We start from the raw sequence: 16,236 nt of genomic DNA on the forward strand, positions 1-16,236 counted from the left end.
GAACTGAAATGACATGGACTGGAATTATTAAACAAATGATATTTCGTTGTTTTGTTTTTAAAAAAAAAAAAAAAAATCATATTTATATCACAGTGTAAAATGAAAGTCATAAGATATGATTTTAAGGGCTTTGAAGAACATTTGACGATCCTATTCCTGTCATTACGGTGTAAGCACAAGCTCTGGGTCAGTGGGACATCCGTTGTTCAGTAGTGGATATCAGTAGGCCGATAAGTAGGACACAAGTACGTCTCTCTTAACAAAGCCGAGTGTTGTATCGTTCATCACGGGAGAGGAAGCAGCACATCAAGACAGGATGCGCTCCTCACTGAGTGTGTAGAGATGTTTCCTGACAGGACGTGTGGTTGTGTGTGTGTGTGTGTGTGTGTGTGTGTGTGTGTTCTCAGTTAGTGGAGCCTCTCACTCCCAGCGGAGAAGCTCCGAACCAGGCGCTGCTGCGTGTCCTCAAAGAGACCGAGTTCAAGAAGATCAAAGTGCTCGGCTCCGGAGCTTTCGGCACCGTGTATAAGGTGACTAACCGTTTTATGTCCCAGGTCACATGACCTACATGCGATACAGAAGCCGGATGACCCCGTACAAGTCTTTTACAGCTAAATTAAAATCTGTCTTTCTCTTAGACTGTAATAAATGACCAGTTGCTGTGGTGGAATTGGAATAAAACACATCAGGACTTATGTATATTATAAGGATATATAATAAGGATATATTTACAATATAAATATATTACATTGTAAGGAATAATATTCCGTAAAATGTTTAATTGAACCACATTCATCCAGCAATCCTACATGTTAAATCCTACAGCAACTAGCTTCTTAAAGCCTTTCGAATGAATGATCTCTGGAAATGAAAACAAACAAACAAACAAACAAACAAACAAACAAACTTCACATTTATTCATTTGGCAGAATTTTAAAAAAGAAGCGGAGCAGTTTCATGCTATTATTAGACATCCCCATAATTTGTGCTTATGACTGACTTCCTGTTTCTAGTTGACATCATTTCATTTAATATTTTTTTTTATTCCTCGTCGAGACACTGAATCCTCACCGGACTTTCAGAAGTTTTTTATTTTATTTTTTATTTGTTTGTTTGGCTTTCCATCTGAGACAGTTTATTTCTAGGCTTTACGTCACCGACTCCTTTATGCCACTGGCTCATGAAAGCCAAGCTGTGTATATGTTTTGAAGTGACGAATGTTCATATGAAGGTGATTTAAATCTCTTCACGCAGGGTTTGTGGGTCCCCGAAGGAGAAGACGTGAAGATTCCCGTCGCCATCAAGGTTTTGCGAGAGGCCACGTTGCAGAAAGCTAACAAGGAGATCCTGGATGTGAGTTTTTTGTTTTTTTTGAAATCGTGATGAAATATTGCATCACAGATTATAATATAGGATATAACAGCTTTAATTCTGGCGAGGTTCCGTGCTAGAATGATTGTTGTTGAGCACGTTCATTTACTTGCCCTTGATTAGAAATTCATGAGATACAAGCATATGGTATATCTAGCACCAGGACGCTCTGTTGCTTTAGATGAACCAAGCAGTACACATGTACCGTACAGTACACCCCCTTTCATCTGGCACTCACTCATACTGCTGTGGAATGATGATGATGATGATGATGTAATGATGGTGATGAACTCGACCTTAATATTAAGCATAAATCCATCTTGAGATGCTAGTTAAAAAAAGCAAAAAACTATATACATATAGTTGAATATTCAAATTCTCAAAGCGTGTGGAAAATAATGATTTCTCCACAACATTTGAAAACTCAGACAGTACATTTTGGCCTTAAATGAACATTAACATCTGTCTGGGCTGTAATTTGACGTCTGTTCGCCTTGATTCAACAAAACGTGGGCTGTCAATGCTATTAAATGTTGATATATTGCATAATCACAGCACTGTTGAATTCTCGATTCTGATTGGTCAGAAAGTGTTGATTCATTTTCCATAGCAGCATCCTTGACAGTACGTTTATATTTGTTCTAATACATTATATACGTTTCTATAGTTACAACTAACTGACAGAGACGTGGATCACATAGATACGCTCGCATAGACTGAATCCAACTATAAACAGATTTATATTATTTATTTATTTATTTTTACATGATGATGTTTTCTGTAAGGATGTTTTCTTTAGTGTCAGTTCCTTTAACCACCATGGGGACGTCTTCGGGACAGAGGAGTTTGAGCTTTCTGGTTTCTCAGTAACACGAAAATGTCTTATTAACTTCGAGAGAGGGGGAAAAAAGGCAGAGGTTGGTGAGAGGACGGCTGTTTATAGTTGCTATAGAGTAAGTGAAGTATGACAGGAGCTAACTTTTTTTTGGTTTAAATGAGACATGTTATGTTTGGAGAAAGGAAAACACTGCATTCCAGAATAAGAACCTTATGCCATCTGTGAAACATGGTGGTGGTAGTGTCATGGTTTGGGACTGTTTTGCTGCATCTGGGTCTGGATGACTTGCCATCGTTGATGGAGCAATGAATTCTGAATGATAGCAGCGTATTCGAAAGGGAAAATGTCGGGACATCTGTCTGTGAACTGAATCTAAAGAGAAAGTGGGTCATGCAGCAAGACAACGAGCCTAAGCACACGGGTCGTTCTACCGAAGAACGGTTAAAGAAGAATAAAGTTAATGTTTAGGACTCGTGTGAAAATCCGATGATGTTTTAGGTCAAATTTATGCCGAGAGATAGAAAATTCCAAGCAAACTCTCAAGCAGCGCTGTATTTGAATAAATCTGGGAAAGGAAGAACGCGCTATCAGAGTCCGCGCAGAAAAACGGACTACGCCGTTACGTTCCGTCGTGTTTCTTGGGAGTCCTGCTTCTGCCCCACGTCCTTGAACCCTGAGGCGGAGAGGTCTTCCTGAAGATGAAATATATTAGTTTAAAAGAGAATCCGCTTTGAATAAGAGGATGTGTTTTCAGCGATAGCCTGGGCGGCAGGGTTACTCTGAAGATAAGTCAGATATGTAAACACGGCCGCCTTTGAATTAGTCAGAAGAACTTACAGAAGCAGAAATGTGACAGGGAACAGGCCGGCAAATATTAATAAGGCTGTGCTGCGTGGGGAACCATCTGGAATACTCGCCGTTGACTCCCTGATGACTGAAGACGAAAGGAGCAGTTATTTGTATTGGCCGAGCATTAAGTCTTTTTCCAGAAAGTGACCTGTTTTTAAGTCTAATGCTACGTTTGAGTTCGTTGTGCCTTCCGGTAAAGCTGAATTCCAGCATGACAACACTATTACTCTGAAGATTTGTGCTAAACGACACACACACACACGCTCACATAGCCTTATAGGCTATAATTACTCTCTCAATGTGCTAGGCGTTTTTGGTTGGTTTTTTTGTTTTTTTTCATTGCTAGCTCATTATTAGCAGCTTTTTTCTTTTTTAAACCCTGCTGAATCTGTGGTGCTCTCAGATCTCATTTTTTCTCCCCTTAGCACGTGAATACTGTCAGGTGTGGACAAATGATCAGTTCATTAGCTAGCTACAGTGTTCTGACAGGAAAACGAGCCTGAAAAGCGGTCGCTAACGTAACGTAATAACGCATAGTACGCTAGTTAGCTTGTTGCAGGCTAAGTGAAACAATCGAGCATGTGAGCATGTAGCACATTGTCCAACGTTTTGGCCAATAATAAGGTAAAAGATATTTGAATCTGTCTAGCGTCTGTCTTCTTATGTTTAACGGCGATTTGACTGCGCGTGGAACTAGCGGTAGCTTCTAGCTGCACGTTATTTCCGTTCCCGATGCTGAAAAGATGCTAATTAATCCACCTAGCAAAATCCATTCAAATGTAAGCAGATGTTGTTTAGCTACGGAAGGAGGACGTTCACCCCTGTAAGAAGGCATATTGAGTTTCAAATTATGGCTACATACCAAATGGAAAAAAAAAAATAAATCAATAAGGAGTTCTTTTCTTTCAGAGGCTCCCAGGCTATTCAGGCTAATTATTGGCATGCTAGTTTATTTGTAATATTAACACACTCACAACACAGGGATGCTAAGCAAGCATGCAATCTTGCTCAGTGTTGTCTTAAAATGAACTCGCTGTGAATTCTCATACGCTAGTGTTTCTGGGCTTACAGGAGGCCTACGTGATGGCGAGTGTGGAACACCAGCACGTGTGCCGGCTGCTGGGCATCTGCCTGACCTCCAACGTGCAGCTGGTGACCCAGCTCATGCCTTACGGCTGCCTGTTCGACTACGTCAGGGCGAACAAGGACAACATCGGCTCGCAGGACCTGCTCAACTGGTGTGTGCAGATCGCTAAGGTACGGACAACGGCCTCCGTCTTGGATAAGTGCCATTCAGAGGAAGAGCAGAGCCAGACCAAAGCCAATTATCACTTACCGTAGGGTGCAAAAGCCTGGGTCAAGTGCGCAGACCTGGTTTTGTCCTATTGTACACTTTTTCTTTTCTGTTTTAACGCTGGGGTTCAGTCCAGAATGTTAATTTTGTTCAAATTATTATTATTATCATCTTCATATTTGCTGAGTCTCTCTACACATTTTATCCATTTTCTCCAGCACTATGAAAGGACAGTATTATCTTTTTAGGTCTCATGAGTGTTGTTTTGATCCCTGCTTGAGAATCTGTGCCTAGAAAAAGAAAAGAAAAGAAAAGAAAAAGCCGTGTCGCATTAAACGCCATAGTGAGGCCCGTTCATATAATATAAATGAACCAGGGCATGTGAACGGGGATGCAAACTTTTGAGCTTGTGTGTGTGTTATCGGGACATAACGATCGGTCCAAAAAAGGAGCGGTCAAATTTTCCCAGAAATCCATCGTGGATTTCTCATAGTGACTCTGCTTATTGAGCAATATGATCAGTCCGTGAGGATTCATAAATAAAAAAACGATTATCGGAGCAGTTTTTCATCATCGTCATCATGGGACTCGCGTCCGTCCGTCTTTCCGCTCTGATACGCCGAGATAAACACTACGGGAAAGGCAGATAAAAACATTCGTCAGCATTTTGTCAGATTTCCAGGATGATCTTGGGAAGGAAGTTGATTTCCCCAGTGCTTTAAATATGAAATAAGATACTGTAATAGTGAGGAGAGGAATAAAGCACATTGGATGCCTCATCACGTTTACAAATATGAAATTTGGCCTCCATCATATAGTGATAAATATTAATCCGCATCTCATCGATCATCACTGTGTCGTGACATGAATTGTAATTTTTTGCACGAATGAAAAAAAAAACAATTTATTATAAAGGAAAAATGGCCGCTTGTGTTATCAGTCTCTTATATCCGTTCCCTCTTTGTAGAAATTGTGTTTTGCTGCTTATTTCAGGGTATGAACTACTTGGAAGAGCGCCACCTGGTGCACAGGGATTTGGCCGCACGCAACGTGCTGGTGAAAACCCCACAGCACGTGAAGATCACTGACTTCGGCTTGGCCAAACTCCTCAGCGCCGATGAGAAAGAGTACCACGCGGACGGAGGGAAGGTGAGTGCGTGCAGCGCTGATGGCTGGTAGTTAAATACTTTACGTGATGTCTGAGAAACAAGAGGATTGAATGGATGATGGTTGACTGGGTTTGGAGTCTGTTTGGGGTTTCTGGCGTAAACTTATCAGTTAAAAAATTTCCGTTATCAAAGTTTGGTAGAATTCCTGAGTTTGTATACCCGTCGACGTTCCGTAAAATTAGTCACATCCCTTCTTTGCACAATTATTGCGAACGCAGTCTGTTCACGATACTACTCCCCAATTTCAATTGAAATCATTTGTTTATTTATTGATTTATTTTGGGCCAGTTTTCATTTGGTTGAGCTTTTTTTTCCCCCTCTCGTTCGCTCATTTCCCAGCGACGTTTAAAGTCATATTAATGAGAAATCCAGCGTAGACGTAAGGGAGACGTCGATGCAGGCGTTGGACACGGATATCCGGAACGCATCGATCGCAGAGACTCTGATCTATGAGATGACGAGCGTGATGCCGTCGACGGCGGAATTAGCGTTAAAAAAAAAAAAAGATGAATCTTTGGAAGCTGACAATCTGTTTGAGCTGGACAGAGTAAAGGACTTCTTGGAAGAAGGACTCGTATTTAACCCTGGTCGTGTTTCCTGTCTGTTAAGGTGCCGATAAAATGGATGGCCCTTGAATCCATCCTTCACCGGATCTACACGCATCAAAGCGACGTATGGAGTTACGGTAAGTAAATAAATCCGTCTCCTTGTATTGCGCAATAGCACGCGAAAGAGCGGCATGAGTGAATGTTTTACAGTAATGTACCGATAAGAGGATATTTGTGCAATGTACTAGCAATGAATGTAACTTATTAAGCCGGTATTAACTTCTCCGGGTCACTTGCTTGGCGTATTATTAGCTAAATGATTCCTTCTAACGTGTGGTTGTTTCTGGAGGTGTGACTGTTTGGGAGCTGATGACATTCGGGACGAAGCCTTACGACGGAATTCCTGCCAGTGAGATCGCCGGGGTCTTGGAGAAAGGAGAGAGACTCCCTCAGCCACCTATCTGCACCATTGACGTCTACATGATCATGGTCAAATGTAGGTGTTGAAGGTTTGGGGGTGTTGGGGTGTGGATCTTCTCCTGAGATAACAGATGGGATATGTTTAAGGCAGACAGTGATATATGATATGATATGATATGATATGAATTAAAGGTGATGTGAAATAAACATGATAGTGAGTACTGCACAAGCATACTACAGCTATATACAAACTAAATGCAAATATTGCATGGTGTTGCTTTTATTCATCTCAGGCTGGATGATTGACGCAGACAGCAGACCAAGATTTAGGGAGCTCATCGCAGAGTTTTCCAAGATGGCACGAGATCCGAAACGCTACCTGGTCATTCAGGTGAGCTGAATTTTTTTAGTTAGCCTCTTTTATTTCCGTTTGTAGTCCGGCTGATGGATTTATCACTAGCTTTTATAGCATTCCTAAGTATCAGCTCTTATTCCTTGTGCGTTGGTAGAACATTCGGCTACTTTACTCAGAAGCGATAGCATATTAGAAGGAGTGCATTAACATAAACCTTGCAGGCGCTACTACTATCAGGGCTGCTGATAATATGAAAGGCAGAAAAAAATGCAGTGCGTCTTCTGTAATTTTGCTCCCTCAGGGCGATGAGCAGATGCAACTGCCCGGTCCCAACGACTCCAAATTCTACCGCAGTCTGATGAGCGGGGTGGATCTGGACGAGGCCGTGGATGCCGATGAGTATTTATTGCCCAACCATGGCTTCTTCAGCAGCCCCAGCACGTCTCGTACACACCTACTGCACTCTGTGGTAATAACACACGCACACACACACACACACACACACACACATGCACATACTTATAGCAAACTCATCTTATGGTATGTATATTTAACTTTATAGCAATGGACAATAAAGTACCCCTACCGCATCCTGTCTAGTAGTCAAGTACCCACACACCATACTTAATAGAGATTAGTAAGAGAGTACCAATACCCCAAACTATGGAGAGTAACAATACACTACACGTCATTGTAATAGAGTAATAATACACCGTACTTTATAGTAATAGAGTACCCATACACCATACTTTGCGCACCGATATGCCATAATAGCTCACCGATATGCCATACCTCATTGTAATAATGTAATATGCCACACTTTAAAGTAATAGAGTAACAATACACTACACTTCATTGTAATGGAGTAATAATACACAATACTATGTAGTAATAGAGTAACAATACAACGTAATAACACGCCACACTTTAAAGTAATAGAATAACAATACGCCACACTTCCTTATAATAGAGTGTTAATATAACATACTTTATAGTAATAGAGGATCAATACGTCGTAATAGAGTAACAATATACCACACTTCTTTGTAATAGGGATATAGGAATAGAGTACCATTATATACTATATCTTATTTTAATAAGATAGCCCTACTGCATATTTTATATTAATATAGTACCCATACTGCATACTGTACAGTATTATGGAAGGCCCATAATCTCATTTTAATCAGCTGTTCTGATACGACACGGTTTATAGTAATAGAGGATCGGTGGTGCGTGTGTTAGAGTGAGCATAGCCGGCGGATCCACATCGCGTACCGTTAGTCACAGAGTACTTATACTGCTACTCCTTATAGCACCCTGATGCTGTTCTGTGTAGCGTAATAAGATTTTTCAGGTAGTGTGTAGGTGCACATGAGCCTGAGCGCTCTACTTTGAGCCCCTGCTGCAAAAACAGACCTGCTACCTGGCCTGCTTAGTTCTGGCCCAGCTTTACTTTCCCACCCGTTTCCTGTTCACTCATGTGCTGCCGTCTCTGCACCCCCGCTTCCTCCCAGGTGCCCGCTGATTAATGAGCACTGTGCACTGAAAGAACCACAGAAATGGCCTCATCGCATTTTGGCTTCTTGCCCATTGTGGAGTGCTCGCTAAACTCCCTCAAGCCTTTCAAGTGTGATTGCCTTCGCAGGCAAAACTTCTTCTTGTTCAGAAACGTTTGGCCGAAGGGGGTTTATATAACGCAGACTTCGGGCTATAGCCATTTATGGGCTGGATCTCGTCTTCACACATGGTGGTTTATTTAACCGGTTTCTTTCCTTTACCTCTTTAAAACAAAGAGTGCTTTAAGAAAGAGAAACCCCGTGACCTCGTCTTGCTTAAGTCAGGTGGCGTGCGTGTGAAGCAAAGCCGAACCCGAAAGACGAGTTATTATCTTGTCTTTAGTCATCCATCAAGTGTGGCTTGGCTAAGAAGAAAAGCAAATGTTGACAGCGCTAGTCAGCTGCTAACAAACTATACGGTTAGAAATATACGTCAGACTTTGCTGTAATCCAAAAGCTGCGTTCAAGCACGAACGGTGCATGGATAAGATTTCACAGTGACTTGTAGAACAATAACGAGGTGATGTGAAGACACCGGAAATAGGATTTCGATGAAATCAGATAGATTATACGTGGAGATATTAAGCAGAGACATAAAGCAGATAAACATGTATAGACTGACTAGAGATCAGCTACGAAATAAAATCCTGGCTGTCCGGAGGTTAAAATTAAAAAAAAAAAAAGAAAAAAATATTTTAAAAAATCTATATATATCAGAAAATAAAGTCACATGTTTACATTTTTATTTACTGATAAGAGATGGCCAGAAAAACAATGAAAAAAAAAAGAAAAAGAAGAGATCCTTTTTTTTTCCTCTCACGGTTAAGCCTTTGAGGCTTCGAGGCAAAAGAAGGTTCTAGATGTTTGTTTAATTAACCTGAATATTTGACTGCTACTACACACTTCTTCGGAGGATAAGGACGTTTTCCCTCAACAGTACGTTTACAGTATTTTTATTTCTTCTTTTGACTATTAAAGTCAGAGATTATAGAGAAAAAAAAAAATAAAAAAAGAGAGAAAAAATTGAAAACGATAGACCCAGAAACGAAAATACATGAAAAGCAAAATAAATGTGTAAAAAAAATGAGAGGAAAATAAAGATAAAGTACAGTTTGATGGTACAGCAGAAATAAGAGAATAAAATAAACAACAACAAAAAAAGAAAGACAAAGAAGAGGAAAAAGTATTATGGAAAAAAAACAACAATTAAAAGTACATATCTGGTCATGTGACCTCAATAGATGGGACGATGGCAGACTAAGTTCAGTAGATAATCCGGCGCCTTTTTTGTCACAACCCACAGTTTGGTCGGTGTGTTTTAACAGCTTTCATGGGATTGTTTTATTAGCACGACTTTTACAGTTCTCGGACTGGTTTGCCGAGAGTACTTTTAAGCACAATTAAACTGTAAAATCTTCGTGAGGTTGTTCACACCGCCGTGTTCCTTGTTCTCGTTTCAGAGCCTGAACAGCAGCATCGGGTCGTGCCAGAACAGGAACGGGGTGAGTGATTTATATGTTAAAAAGCCCAGGAGCGAAGCTTGTATAACCAAATGTGGACATTTTTGCGCTGTACTGTGTATAGTGATGCTCCCAGTAGGTGCTTTGCCTCAAATTCAATATCGATCAACATCTGCAGACTTTCAGACGGCAATGCCTGCGTCTGAGAGGAGATTTAGGGGTTCAGGTTAGTTGTGCTTGCATACAGTATATGGGTGGTGGAAAGAGTATAAAAACACGCTGGCTTGAGCAGAACTAGAGTAGGTTTAGACGTCCACTTGACATTTAGTGAGTTAGTAGGAGCATCGATCATTCTCTATAAATAGACTGTATATACAGGAAGAACACTCATCAGCTAGTCAAGACAAGGAAAAACAGATGCTAGCTTTGCATCAGCTTGCTAGCTTAACTCATGTTTCTAGCTAGCAAAGATGCCCATATAATGTAAAAGCACGTACCTGGGATATATTTAACACCACAGGCAGTCGCTACCGAGCATCAAAGTGACATGTTAAGTTTAATACAGAGAAAAAAAACAACAACTATACTATAAAACAAACAAATCAAAAGATCTGGCTAGCTAGTCTAGCTCACTCAGCTAGCTAACGGCGTACCTGTGCATGGTTCCGCCGCTTGGATTTCTCCACAGGTTTCGGCTCGCGCGATTTCCAGAACGTTATTTTTCTTTTTTTTTTTAAAAACAAAACAAACAAACAAAAACTTTTTTAAACTGAAAATACCTGAAGGAACATTTGACACCTGAAGTGTAGACTTTTGGCAGGAAACGGCTTTATTTTAACTCAGATAAATCAAATTATTTACAGTAAAAGTACTGTGATTACAAGTGATGCAGCTGGGTACTTTCCACCTCTAGATATACGTACGGAAGCTTGGGAAAACCCTTCAACATGGCCGTTTTCTGTGGTGTATTTTTCTGAAAACTACAGACGAACTACAGAGAAAACTCTTTCGCTTCTATCCCAGCAGCAAGTAAAGTTCTAGCACCAAAACTGAAAAGGGGGGAAAATGGATTTAAATGAAATTTACCTCTACATTTACGCTAATATAAAAACTACAATACTGACGAATTTTGATAGTTTACAATTGTTTATAATTCTTTCTAGCAAGAAAACCTTGAAAAATACCAACAGAATGAGACCGTTTCAAACCTGGGATTAATAAATATGTGTAGAAATATGCTTGATAATCTTGTACTTATTTAATTACAAAAACAATAGTAAGAAGAAAATGAATAAAGGAATCAATTCATCTATATATATATATATATATAAATATATTCAAGGTACTATATTACTGTATTCATGAGCAGTTGAATATAGACATGAATGTGCGATTTAACATGGATATTTAATGAAATGTTCTCAGTCTCTCGTTTAATCCTGTAATATCGGTTAGGTAACACTAGTTTCTCAGGTAGCTCTGGATTCCAAGCCTGTACTAGTAGGTAATGCTGTCGTGTTTGTCTCAGGCTCTCGTGCCGGTGCGTGAGAACAGCCTCATGCTGCGCTACATCCCCGACCCCACTGAACCCTTCCTGGATGGAGATTTCCAGCCTGCCCCAGGTAAACAAGGGTTAAAGGTCATGCCTGGATATCAAGCTGTTTTTATGTGTGCTGGCTTTTTCAATGCCCTGAGTAATCAGTCAGTGCTAGTGGTTAGTGGTTAGGCAGTACCATCGGATGGAATGACGGAGAACTGATCTACATGCTTGCTCATTGCTAACTTATCTTTAACACCGAGAAGCGTGTTGTCATGGCGCTTATTCAGTGACGGTATCAGTGAGTCATACTGTCTACGCACATCGCCATTTCCTCCAAGCACTGACAGAGATCTCGTCATGAGATTATTGAGGAAGTAGGACTCTGAACACGTTATGTGAGCAAACATCCTCTCACATGCAATTTAGAAACAAAAAATAAACTTTTTTTAACATGGGAAGTAACAAAAGTATCATTAGATTGTTACTGTATTTAAGCCTACTTAAGTTTGCTTGCGTTTTTCCTTGCATTTAATACTTCTTACTACTTATTTCTGAAACATTACTACATTTCTCTATAATCGTAAGGCGTACGCTAGTTATGAGCTACGAATGAGCTGTTCTTCCAGACTCCTCGACTAAAGATGCACTGATTAACCATCAATGTAACGCGCTGGAGGTTTTAAGAACAAATCCAGTATACAGTCCGAGATCGAGGTCGTAAGGTGAAAAGGTCAAACGGTCCAGGAAAAACCCCAATCCGAAGAATAGTCAATAGACGCAAGGGAAAGGGCACGAATCTGGCAATAAGAATCACAAGATATAAGGCAAACGAGAAGTTGGCAAGACTTCGCGAGACAAGACTTAAAGGTTGAACTGGCTTTCTACAGGAAGTGGTTAGTATTCAGGGGATGGGGACCTCTGCTGGTATGGAGATGTAATGTCCTGGGTGGATGTGTCACTCATTACCTTTCTTTAGTTTCCTCAAACACTAAACCTCTGTCTCTTTTCTCCAACTAGAATACATGAACCAGAGCGACAGCGCTGTTGTATCGGACATGTCCAACCCCATCTATCAGCACCCTGTGCCTGCGACCCTGGACGAGACAGAGGAGGAGTACCTGAACTGCTTCAAAAACCCAGCGACCGTCACTTCTCCTAACTCCGCCCCCGAGTGCCTAAACACCTCCCGCTCTCGGATCTTATCCCCCTTCACACCCAGCCAGAAACAGCCGAACGGGAACGGCTACATCGCGCAGATCAGCATCGACAACCCCGACTACCAGCAGGACTTCTTTCCGGTGGGGACCAAGCCGAACGGGAACCTCCAGGCCGCCGAGAACTCCGAGTACATGGGTGTGGAGGTGCACTAGCACGCTTCACTCGCGGTCTGTGGACTCTATACAAGCGACATGACTAGACTTATGGAGGCAGACTCTACTACAGTGCTTTCGTGGAGGAGCTCTGAACTGCCATGAACTCCTGTCGGTTCATTTTATGTTTTTATCTTTCTTCAGAGCTGGACGGCGTGTTCGCCACGAGCCCGTCCGCCACAACAGACTGCAAATTCTCCGAATTGAATCCTTTTCAGACTAAGTCTAACGACGTACAGGATCCGAGCACATCCTGTATCATTGTACCCCAAGTTCGAACTTCAAGCTTGCAGAACTTTGACAATTGTAGGACTGGTTGAGTGTGAAAAGCACTTCGGGAAATGCGACCAGGGAACACGTCTCTGGTCTGGACGTGTGTATCGGGACTGGGATCTCATGTAGGCAGTCAGAAACGTGGATGGCAAGACAAGAATAGCGAGCACATAGCTATTGTTACTATTACTTCAAGACCAGTTTCTCCATTTTAGCATGTTTTCTCACAACGATAGGACGACGTCTTTTGGCCTCCATTTTAGCTCCATTTAAGAGACACGTTTAAAGATTAAAGAGTTCAAGATGAGCTTAGCACGAGGCAAAATTTACTACTGGAAGTGAACACCTTTTTCACATCCTTTCCTGTTCAAGTGAAATTTTTTTTTCTTCTTCTTTCACTTCAATTTTATCCACCCCACTCCTGACCGACTCATCCTTTCACTTCCTGTTTCAGGTTTTATAATGACCAGGGAAAGACATGTTGTGGCTCTACAAAAACAAACACAATGACACTCTGGTATATATACGGAGCCGAAAACATCGACCATGAAGGTGATTGTATTTGAATGAATACAATCACTGAATTGAATTTGAGCAGGTTTGAATGAAAGGCTAAATAAATAACACGTCGGTTTAATAATGTACATATAGTCAGACACCCTTCCCCCTCCTCCCCACCTTCACTCACAGCAAAACTAAAGTATCAAGCCCGTCTTCTGTACGAGAACGAGGACGGCGCAGGATCCGACTTTCCTGTCTCGAATGTGAAAGACGTCCATCAGAAGAAACTCACGAGCATCACGTGTCGTACGTCCGGACCGGCACGTGTAGCGTGAACACGGAAGCTGAGCCTCACGTCTTTTCTGTGATTCGATAAACAAGACCGCAGGAAAAAAAAAAACCTCCAGGAAAATGCTGGGAGTGTCGGTCGGTCTGACGAGCCGCCGAGCGATAGGTACGCTCACAAGCCTGAGAGATACGGCTGATCTTTCGTGCCCTTGCATCGATAACAGCGTGTTATCCGGCATCGTACGAGCTGTGTACAGTCACACGTGTATCCTTCCCCGTCTGTAAATCGGTTCTTGTGTCGTTGCGTTCTTGCACTCTTTTGAAAGTTTATATTGAAAGACTGTTGGAACTGTTCCGTTTGTAAGGTTGTGCTACGGAAAAGAGAAACGTATGATGGTGTAGAGTAAGATTCCGGAATATTCTTCAGTTGGGAAAAATCTTTCTTTCACCTTTTGTCTAAAAAAAAAAAAACAAACAAAAAAAACCCATTATTGTTGGAACACTGCTCCTTGACGTTTTCATGTATGCCCTCTGGACTATAATTATTACTTTTAAAAAGTAAACTAAATAAAGTGTGTGGTTTTTTTTCTACAGATCTGCTTACATCATTGGTGAATTTTTTTTTTTTTTTAACATTAATACAAATTCGATGGTTTACGTTTAAATAGGATAAATATGATTCGATTCCCACCGTGGCTCTGTGTGTGCGGAGTTTGCATGTTCTCCCCGTGCTGCGGGGGTTTCCTCCGGGTACTCCGGTTTCCTCCCCCAGTCCAAAGACATGCATGGTAGGCTGATTGGCGTGTCTAAAGTATCCGTAGTGTATGAATGGGTGTGTGAGTGTGTATGTGATTGTGCCCTGCGATAGACCTGTCCAGGGTGTACCCCGCCTTGTGCCCGATGCTCCCTGGGATAGACTCCAGGTTCCCCGTGACCCTGAAAAGGAGTAAGCGGTAGAAGATGGATGGATGGATGTGCTCCAAAGATAAAAGTTTCAACCAATCAGGATGCTCTTAAAAGCAGCCATGTACTAAATAAATAAGGAATAAAACCACTAAGAAGTGATTGTGGTGATGTGACGCAACTTGATGTGTATATTATATTCGATAACAGAAATCCCGAATTACGTGATTCCATCCGAACTGCCCAAGATGATCGTTTCTTAATGATTTTAAAAACAATAAAACAAACAAATCAGTTTATAGTTACATTTAATGACGTGGAACATCCACGGAACAATTTAGTTCCCGTTACGACTTATTTTATAGCGCCAACAGTCGTTGCCTCACCAGCCTTTAAATTAATAACGCACATAGAAAAAAAAACAACATAACTGTCATGTTAAAGAGAAACCACAAGGTGTCGAATCCTGTCCCGAAGACGTTACGGGAAAACGTAACGTTTTGTACAGTTTCGACCGTTAAAGAGCGCTGACACTGGAGACTCCTTCCATGAAGGTTAAACAAACAAACGAACCTCCTCACAGAAAACTTCGGCACGTTTATTCGCTCGTTTTTCATACAAGCTCCTGTGTTCGTTGTGCTTTTGTTGAAAATTCATCCACATACTTCTGACCAGTCAGAATCCAGGACTACAGAACGAGGTGTGTTATTATGGCAAACATATCCAGATTCATACTCACCTGGCAGAACAAACACCGCTCTGATGCTGTATTATATTGTAATATTGTAAAGTAGCTTCGCAGACACACCTGATAAAGATATCCTGAAACCGGGTCACGTCCTGTTTAAGCGATCAGATTCAGCTGGGAGAGTAGCTTCACTGACCAGATCTTATTTCCCGAATGAAGCGATTTAGCATGTTTGAGTTATAAAATCACACATGCATGGATGGTCCTATTAAAAAAAAAAAAAAAAAAGCATGGACCATGATTACAGGAAGTGGCTGCTTTTCACATCATACACGTGTTTTCTTATTTCAGTCGAATGAGTAGAGGTGAAATGAGTTGAAGAAGTAAGGGATTGTTTTCACTGTTATGATTAGCTACTGTGCACATTGATTAGAGCTTAAAAATATATCTGATCCAGATAGACACATTGTTAAAAGTCCAAATGATGTAGAATTCCATCAAATTGTACACTACGTAGCCAAAAGTATATTCTTGCCCAAACTCTTGCCACTAAGTTGGAAGCATACAATTATTTCGGATGTCTTTGTACGCTTTGGCATTACAATTTCCCTTCACTGGAACTAAGAGGCTCAAACATGTTCCAGCATGACAGTATGACTGTGCACAAAGCGAGCTCCGTGATGTGTTAAGGTTGGACTGGAAGAACTCGAGTGTCCTGCATAGATCCTTGATCTCAACCCAAGTGATCAGCTTTGGGATGAACTGGTTGGAAAGCCTTCCCAGACGACTGGAGCTCATTATAACAGCAAA

The 16,236-nt window shown here is 41.2% G+C and overlaps 1 protein-coding gene across 1 annotated transcript in view; it reads left to right on the forward strand.

The window, feature by feature from the left end:
* Positions 1 to 14,428, forward strand: part of egfra (epidermal growth factor receptor a (erythroblastic leukemia viral (v-erb-b) oncogene homolog, avian)) — a 61,227-nt gene extending 46,799 nt beyond the window's left edge. Inside the window, exons 18-28 of the mRNA XM_053651826.1 lie at positions 408 to 530; positions 1,255 to 1,353; positions 4,130 to 4,315; positions 5,346 to 5,501; positions 6,131 to 6,206; positions 6,419 to 6,565; positions 6,783 to 6,880; positions 7,146 to 7,313; positions 9,864 to 9,905; positions 11,392 to 11,485; positions 12,421 to 14,428. Of these exons, the coding sequence (XP_053507801.1) occupies positions 408 to 530; positions 1,255 to 1,353; positions 4,130 to 4,315; positions 5,346 to 5,501; positions 6,131 to 6,206; positions 6,419 to 6,565; positions 6,783 to 6,880; positions 7,146 to 7,313; positions 9,864 to 9,905; positions 11,392 to 11,485; positions 12,421 to 12,773 (1,542 nt within the window). The 3' untranslated portion in view covers positions 12,774 to 14,428. The remainder of the gene's footprint in view (positions 1 to 407; positions 531 to 1,254; positions 1,354 to 4,129; positions 4,316 to 5,345; positions 5,502 to 6,130; positions 6,207 to 6,418; positions 6,566 to 6,782; positions 6,881 to 7,145; positions 7,314 to 9,863; positions 9,906 to 11,391; positions 11,486 to 12,420) is intronic.
* Positions 14,429 to 16,236: the final 1,808 nt, after the last annotated feature.

This window comes from Ictalurus furcatus, chromosome 20, assembly GCF_023375685.1.
Source record: "Ictalurus furcatus strain D&B chromosome 20, Billie_1.0, whole genome shotgun sequence".
Classification (NCBI taxonomy): domain Eukaryota; kingdom Metazoa; phylum Chordata; class Actinopteri; order Siluriformes; family Ictaluridae; genus Ictalurus; species Ictalurus furcatus.